The sequence below is a fragment of the Anopheles coustani genome, chromosome 2 (genome assembly GCF_943734705.1).
Source record: "Anopheles coustani chromosome 2, idAnoCousDA_361_x.2, whole genome shotgun sequence".
NCBI lineage: Eukaryota > Metazoa > Arthropoda > Insecta > Diptera > Culicidae > Anopheles > Anopheles coustani.
Window position 1 is genome coordinate 71400345 of NC_071289.1, and position 8267 is coordinate 71408611.

At 41.3% G+C, this 8267-nt stretch overlaps 2 protein-coding genes across 2 annotated transcripts; one reads left to right on the forward strand and one right to left on the reverse strand.

Moving 5' to 3' along the window:
- Positions 1 to 171: 171 nt before the first annotated feature.
- On the reverse strand, positions 172 to 981 carry LOC131263482 (LDLR chaperone boca). Its single transcript, XM_058265686.1, is given in 3 exon segments — positions 172 to 581; positions 584 to 695; positions 768 to 981. Coding segments are annotated over 3 exon segments (543 nt in total). The 5' UTR covers positions 924 to 981; the 3' UTR covers positions 172 to 306.
- A 335-nt stretch (positions 982 to 1316) lies between these two features.
- On the forward strand, positions 1317 to 2633 carry LOC131267158 (ribulose-phosphate 3-epimerase). Its single transcript, XM_058269942.1, has 2 exons — positions 1317 to 1603; positions 1675 to 2633. The coding sequence occupies exons 1-2, from the start codon at positions 1415 to 1417 to the stop codon at positions 2167 to 2169; spliced, it is 684 nt and encodes a 227-aa protein (XP_058125925.1). The 5' UTR covers positions 1317 to 1414; the 3' UTR covers positions 2170 to 2633.
- The last annotated feature ends 5634 nt before the right edge of the window (positions 2634 to 8267 follow it).

Sequence of the window (8267 nt, forward strand, 5' to 3'; positions counted from 1 at the left end):
GTTTTTGACATTTTAAAACGCCAACACAGCGCATGACTTATTGAAACAGGAAGCCTAAAAAAGCCGCCTTTCAGGAAATGTTTTGAAATGTTTGTATGGAAATAACATCCGTGCAGCTTTGCTCAATTCTACGTTTAGCAGATATCGTCGGTACACCAAATGACTGGAAAGTCTTGTTAACAGAATGCTTCGTTTATTTCAGTCTTTCTCGACGACATAGTTCATGGTGTATTACAGAAATAAGCAAAATAAAGAGAATCATAGAACCGAAGAACTTAATATCGGTTTCCAACTGCTTGACTGGCCCTACAGCTCGTCCTTGTTGTGCTTGCCCATGTACTCCTTGTTCTCGATCGATACATGCAGGCATCTTTCCTGTTCAACCAAAAAGTCCTTCGCTTCCCACGCCTGTGCGCCGTCCTTAAACATAAATATTGCCCTATTATCGTCAATCAGGTAACGTTCGGCCTGAATGTGATTGTTCCATAGGCTCGTCTGCCATAGTTTGGTTATGTCTTCCGTCTCTTGCCGGGTGGGATTTCCGTTCACCGAAACAAACGACATAAGGGTGCGTCCTTTTTCGACTGCTTTAGTATACCCTCGGGATTCGAAGGATCCACACTGGCCATATCGATCGATGGCGGGGGTCTCAGATGCTCCGGCAACTCATCCGGCTCGAGGGGTTCGTCATCTTCCTGCAAACAAGGGTTCAAAGAAAACACTTAAAACAACGGCACCAATCAATGTTATTGTCCTTCCAAACTAACCTCCCACTGCTCGAGAAGCCGCTCCATGTCGGCATCGTTGAAATCTCGTATGTCTTTCTTCGCCCATGCGGGTTTCTCCTTGTCTTTGAACTTCTTGGCAAAAGCAACACTTTGTAATACCATACAAATTATTAAACAGATGAGTAATTTATTCATTTTTGAGTTTTAATCCTTGCGACCACTGCTTGCACAACAAACGCGACCGACGTGTTGTCAAAATAGTACGCTGACGTATCTCAACTGCCACAAGCCTACAGAGAGAAATAGAGTGCTCCCGTTTCGTCCAACAGGGCTAGCCCGTTTAGAAAGAGGCAGGAAATATATTGCGTGTCCAGGGTTGTACTTCCGGCAAACATTCTGATAAGACGATATTTTTTAATCTTTTTAGCCATAAAACAAAACTACCCGTAGAAAATCTTTGTCGAACTAGATTCTACTTGCCAGCTGGTATTATTTTTCGTTTTATATACTCAATTACCACATTGATTTCTAGCACGAGAACAATACTTTTTCCAAACACGTTATGTTTGCTCCAGGGGGTCCAGCCATTCTCCATCATGTGTTGAAAACACACGCCGTTTGACCTTTGTGCGGAGAGAGGACAGTAAAAGCCCAACAGTTGGTTCCGGTGCACCGAACTCGACAAAATGTCCTCCCTAAGTGCTCGCATTGGCCCTTCCATTCTTAATGCCGACTTATCGCAGCTCCACGTGGAATCTCAACGCTTGCTCGACAATGGCGCGGACTATCTTCACTTGGACGTCATGGACGGTACGTTCGTACCGAATCTAACCTTCGGCCATCCGGTGGTGAAGTGTTTGAGGAACAAAATCAAGGTAAATCAACCAATCTCATCGGTGGGACTCCTCGTGGCATGAGTGTTATCAGTTTTCGTATTCGCTTTTAGGATGCCTTCTTTGAGACGCACATGATGGTCCAAAACCCACAACAGTGGATTGAACCGATGGCCGATGCCGGTGTCCAGCAGTACACTTTCCACATCGAACCGGTCATGGAGCGCGTGCCAGATATTTGCCGGAAGGTGCGTGAGTCCGGCATGAAGGTTGGGCTGGCGCTGAAACCGGGCACGGCAGTAGACGCGGTTCAACAGTACATAGCCGACGCAGACATGGTGCTGGTTATGACCGTGGAACCCGGCTTCGGTGGACAAAAGTTTATGGCCGACATGATGCCAAAAGTACAATGGTTACGCGAGCACTATCCCACGCTGGACATCGAGGTGGACGGAGGAGTGGGGCTGGCTACGATAGAGCAATGCGCGAAGGCTGGCGCCAATATGATCGTGGCCGGAACGGCGATAATTCAAGCTAACGATCAGGCTGCAGTTATTCGAGATCTGAGAAGTTCCGTCCAGGGAGCGATCTCGAAAGGATGTTGTTGATTCTGGTTTGAAACCGCTCAAGAATCTGTTTTACTCATCAGATTCATCCAAGAAAAAATTAAATTTTTGAAATTGCTCGAAAGATGCTCGAAAGTTCAAAATTCACTGGAAAGTTGACTACATTTTTTACGAGAAAAAAATGGTTACAACTAACAAATAAAATTACTTACATGAACTAAAATTTTCTCCATCATTATATGCAGACTACTCAATATACTCATTTCGTTTCAATTGGTTCTACTGAACATTCTATAGATGATCAATAAACATAACGCCGATCGTTAATTATTTTTCTATTATTTTTATTATATATTTAGTTTCTTATAAATTCCAGCCATTAGTTTACACAATTATATTATTATATTATTTATAATTATTTTTTTATTTACTGTTTCTGTTCTGCACTTGCAGCTCTCACAATCTCTCTCTTTCGTCCGACGCTTTCCTTTGCTCTATCTTTTGTTTTTCTCTATCGACACACATTGGTTTTTCGCGTTCGCGCATCATTTGCATAAACCGCTGCAGCACAATTGTTTCGTCGTCAGCTGTGTCTGTGTGTTGTAATCGATTGGCGGTGTTGCAACAACCTCGCGCTGTAATGTTTGTATCTTTTCTGTTTTTTTTTTTCGTTTGCCTAATGTTCATCGCTGCAGTGGCGCGGTAAAGTAGTTCGGTTTGCATTGTTTGCTTCCGCCACTTGCAACCCATTTTCTCTCGTCTGTGTCGACTTCAAATTTTAATGGTTTTAGTTTTACGGATTTCTAGATGCGTAGGACTTCACTGATTCACGCAAGCTTACGCCACACCACCACGGTATGACAAACTTGATACACATATTTATTAAATGTTTGCCACTAGGTAGTTGTCGCTGCCCCGCACTGCAGAGTACGTCCATCTTTGTCAAAAGCATTCGCGCATTTTTTACCTTTTTCTTTTTCTTCATCTTCTTATGTTCCGACGACTCTGATTGCATGATGACCTAATAGAAACGCTGTACCATACTTGTACGCTCTTGTCTCTCACTAATGGGGGGCTTACTTGGATTAGCTTTCTTTACATATCTGCGCCCTCGTCGGCGTTGTATGGCATATCCAGAGATGAGATTTTCGTGTGATGTATATCCTCATGTACGGTTGTGGATTTTTCATCTCATTATCATGTCGGGGTGTCGCGGCAATTCTTTCTACATTCTTGTTTTTCCCCGTGTCGATGATTTTTTTTCTTCTTCTTTTATTTTCTTTTGGTGATCTCATGTAATTCTGTTCCTTTCAAATTTAATTAAAAACATAAATGTATCATTTAATTTCTTTTCTTGTGTGTATATTTTATGCCATAGATTATTATGAATGGGTGTTCGCGCTTTACTGACCGTCTCTGCAAATGGTTTTCTGTGTGTGTTTGTTTGCGTTTTTTTTATTTTTACTAGAATATGATAAGGAGTACCTTTTTGAGATTTGTGTTTTATCTTTCGGAACCGGAAGAATCTATTTTTAGCCATGATGCATTTTCACGTTTGCTAAATAGTTTTCTTTTTTCCATCATCGTATTCGTGTTAGGCATTAGGCATTTGGAATGAGAAATGGCCATCCACCAGTTTCGTTCTTTGCCGCTTGTGCGCGTTCTACTTTCGACCTTTAAAACCTACTTACGCAGCATCTATTTCCTCCCATTGACTATGTGGATCGATCGATCATCTGTTCCGCGATAAACCCCCTTGTTTGCGGTGTTCTCTCCTCCGCTCTGAATTTGTTTGTCACTACTAGGTAAAGTTAGACTTCCTGCCTTCTTGATTGCTAGGGTCGGGATGGTTGGTGACGATTTGGCAAACGTTTTATCGTCCGACCGACGGCAGCCTTAACTGGTACACAATACTGTAAAAGAGGAGAGCTGTAGCTTGCACATTCTCCCAGGCGTCTGAAAGGGAACCATTTTACAAGATTTTTGAACCCCCTTCTGTGTCTGCTAAGTCCAATAGGAACATAGTATGAAAACACGAAAACAATTGCTGCTGTAGTTGTATTGCTTTTATGTTGAGGCGATAAATTGCACTTGTTTGTAAAATAAGAAAAAATGTTAACAAAATGTGTGAAATAAAATCAATAACAATTTCACATTCCCCACATTCGCTATACTAAAAATGTGAATCACTTTAACAAAACTCGAGCTCTTATACCGTGCAATTGGACGTAAAGAAACGAAAATATTTGCTTTTATATTAAAAGAAGGTTCAAAATACAAGGGATATAAGAATGGTTCCCTTTCATCAAGGTTTCGCGGGGCAAAAATTAAAATCCACCGCAATGTCCGCAGCAAGGTGGTTGGGATCTTCAAGTGTCTAATGCTGTCCGCTCGCCGTGTATACTAGTATCACTTTCAAATGTATCGAACGGAAAGAGCCACGCCGATGTTCAAGTAGGGGTCTGATCAGCTGACGAACGTACCGCGTGATAATCAATTGGGCGAATTGATTCCCACGCAGCAACATCTGCTGGCGTTGTAGCGCATTCCCCTTTTCGAATGTTGCCGTTGTCCGTAGGCTTAACCCTTGGTAGCGTGCTTTTCACGGGAGCAAACACCATCACAGTCACAGTCTCTGCCTTGCTGGGGTCAAAGGGTAGATTCGTGCCACCGGGCGGGTTGTGTCCCCTTCATTTTTTGTCGTCGTTTTGGCGTCCAATGTTCCACCGGCATCGTACTTCCAAATAAGGATGACAGTGGACCAACGGAGGCACCTCACCCCACCCTGTTTGGAGGGTACCGATTTTGCGTTCCCGAGGAAGTGTTTCGTTAGTGCACGCTTACCATCACTACATTGCAATCCAGTTTTTTTTGTTTGTTTGTCTGTCTAAAAACTTTGGTCACACAACGAAGGAAATTTGTGCTTCTCTTGTAGATTGGAATTGTTTTCTTTTTTTCCGATATTATGAAAACGAAAAAAATACCTTTTCATCTTCCTTTTCACTTCTAAGGATTATCCGAGTTCTCCTGTCCCACGTTCACCTCAGTGGGGTTTTCCTACTCCAATTTACTTGTTTTCCTCTTATCTTACTCTTATGTTTTGCGTTCTCCTTCCGCTCTACTACGTTATATTACTTTTGGTTTCTTTTGTTTTTGTTCGAGATATATGTAAGTTTCTTCAGAAGATGCTCCTTGTCGCTGCTGCGGGGTGTTGTTTTCCTTTAAGTGTTTAATTTATGTGCAGTATTTCTTTTGCTTTTGACCTCGCGTTCGTTATATTTCATTGACTTGACGACCGACGGTAACGAGAGTGTGGTGTTGGAAAAAAATGATTACATCAGAGGCGGCACTGGATTCGATCGCACCAGGTCGTGCGTCTTTAAAAGACGATCGCGAAAGGATCTCTTGGCGCAATCCACAATCCCCGGCGATTCACAATTGATGTGACATTTCTATGTCAGGTTTTCCCTCCTTTTATCTTCAACTGTGAATTTGCCGATTTTCACTAAACATTTATTCTTTTATATTTAATAACTTCACATTCTGTCGTTTGTGTTTTCATGCAGGTTTCTGTTTTTGTTTTTTTTTTGTTCTTTTTGCTGCCGGCTTACCCGCTTGTATTGTTCTGTGTGTTGGTTCTTCTTAGATGCAATTTTTACGCCAGCTAGAACTTTTCTGTCCCCTTTCTCCCGCCACGCCGGAAATGGGCAGGTCGCTTTAAAATGTATATCCTTTTTCATGTTTCCTTTTTTTTTAAATAATCACACAATTGTCCCCTACATGGCCGCTTAAACTCCTCGCTCCCGGCATCGACTCTAGATGCCGCACACAAAAACGTATAGAACCGCAGAGAACGTTCGTTTCTTTTCGTTTTTTTTTACTTTTGTTATAATGAAACATTTTGTTGAAAATGGCACGAAGTACATAATGAATGGGTCGTATAGAGAAAAAACGTTAGATAGATAGGATATAGATAGGTAGATTCTTAAAACGCAGGTATGGAGAGAACGAAGCATTTTGTAGTTGTTGTTTTTTTTTTGTTTTTCACTTTCCCCCCATAACCACCACCTTCTTGTTCCTTACGTAAGGAAAAGTAAATATATGATACACTTCTGCCCCCTTGCGCATCACACGCAAAGCAGCGTTCTGGCCAAAAGGCACCTCAAAACATCTGGAACATAATGGAGTTACGTTTTTTTCTAAAGACCATCGATTTTACGTGACCCCTGGCTTGCTCAAAAATGTACGTGCTTCACACGAGTGACTCGCTGACAGATGAATTTATACTTCCAATAGTTTGTTTGTTGTAGATTTTCCTTTGCCCTCTTAAGCCTATAGGTTCTTCCTTTTCCTTGGCACCTTTCCATAATTTTAACAGACCGTTTTTTTTCCAAACTAACGCTTTGTAGAATAAAACCACGTATGATGTACCGCGGACGTTTCAAACTAGAATACTTTTTGCCGAATAAAACACAGATCAGGATTACACCAATTATGCAAGGCGCATACTCTATTGCAACTGGTCGAGTAACAAAAGCAACGTTTGCAAATAAGCAACCTCTTACAAAAAGAAAGCAAACTGGAGACTGTTCTCATTGGCATGGTCATTTGTGTGGATGTGAGGAAAGATAAACTAAATTTACTTTACCTAACTATCTAAAGCCTATTTGATTTCCGTTTACTTACGTTGCCCTTAAAACTCCTTCTGCCTTTCGTGTGCCCATCCGTTGAGTCTGTGAGTTTTGTTTCATTCAGACTTCATCCATATTTTCATCTATTTAAACCAAGCTTACCGAAAAGCTTGTATCACTCGGGCGGGAGATATTTATTAAAATATAAACATATTTTACCACCTAATTAGTTCCCGTTCAGACGTTCCGTCAATTCCAATGGTGCCCGGTGCATTTTACGTAAATTCCAGGTCCTAATGAAGTAGTCTGGAGGTTATTTATTATGTGCTCGGCAAATGTTTGCAGCTATCGAACCACCAGTAAACGGTTATCTCTTACAACCGAAAGTCGCTAGCTGTTGATTCGAGTGTGGAACAAAGAATACTTGCAGAGAAATAAAACCTAAGAACGTTAGTGCTTGCCACCGTCTGGACTAAGCTAGCAGGAGGACAGGAGTAATTCACACACCTAAAACTGACTGTAACCCGGTAGGAACATTCACTCGCAATACTAATGACTCTTCCCCGGTTTTTTTTTGTGGGGTAAAGATAAATAATTTAAAAAAGGTGGATTAGTTATACGAAAATCGGATTATTGCCAACAACTTTCCTCGATTGATCGATCACCCTTTTCTCTTTGTCTTTCTAACCTGCCAGCGTTCATTCAACGTTCGGTTCAAAATAGTCCATCTAGTTGGCGAGCATGACGAGCAGAACGATGTTTTTCCTGAAAGAATTCTCTTTTTTATTCGTTCCTATCCGCCGGCCTATCGTTCATTTTACATCCTCATTCCATGCGCAAGTAAACTTAGCTGTTCATTGTACATTTACCATTATACACGGAAATGTGAAAAACTATAACACAACTGGAGTTTTTGACAAAAAAACGAATGGGGAAACCAACAAACATGCTTGTGAAAATCACCCCGGTTGACAAAAATTCAAATTTTTTGCAGCTATCATGTAGTTACAGCAAGTTTTTCCATGACAAATTGCTGGGACTCTTGCTGGAACTACATGATAGCAGCAAAAAATTTTAATTTCCGTCAACCGGGACTTCATGGATAACCATTTACTTAAATAAATTTTGACGCGAACTAGTAGACTTCGACACACTGATAGGCGCCCGCGGTCTGCTTCAATTGACTGGTTGCACAGAACATCTGGCCAGCAGGTTATTTTAATATTTCTTTTGTTTTTCTAGCCAAAAACCACCTTAAGCAGACCGTTGCATTTTCGCAAAACGCGCCATGTTTACGGTGTAATATCACATCGAAGTAGAAGAAGAAGAATTTTGCGTGCAACCGAGGAGTGTCCCGTGTATTGCCTACATTTTATATTTTCTGTTCGGGATTGCGGGTCAAATTTTATCATAAATTCCCAACTAAATTCGTGTAAAAGAAAACAAAATCGAACCATATTTTCATCGAACAAAACATGAATGAGATTGGACAATACTTTCACAGATCAG

Bases quoted from the DNA above. Each gene is read 5' to 3' on its own strand.
- LOC131267158 (XM_058269942.1), top strand. From the start codon at position 1,415: ATGTCCTCCCTAAGTGCTCGCATTGGCCCTTCCATTCTTAATGCCGAC. The intron at 1,604-1,674 runs GTAAATCAACCA...ATTCGCTTTTAG, and splicing joins GTTTGAGGAACAAAATCAAG to GATGCCTTCTTTGAGACGCA.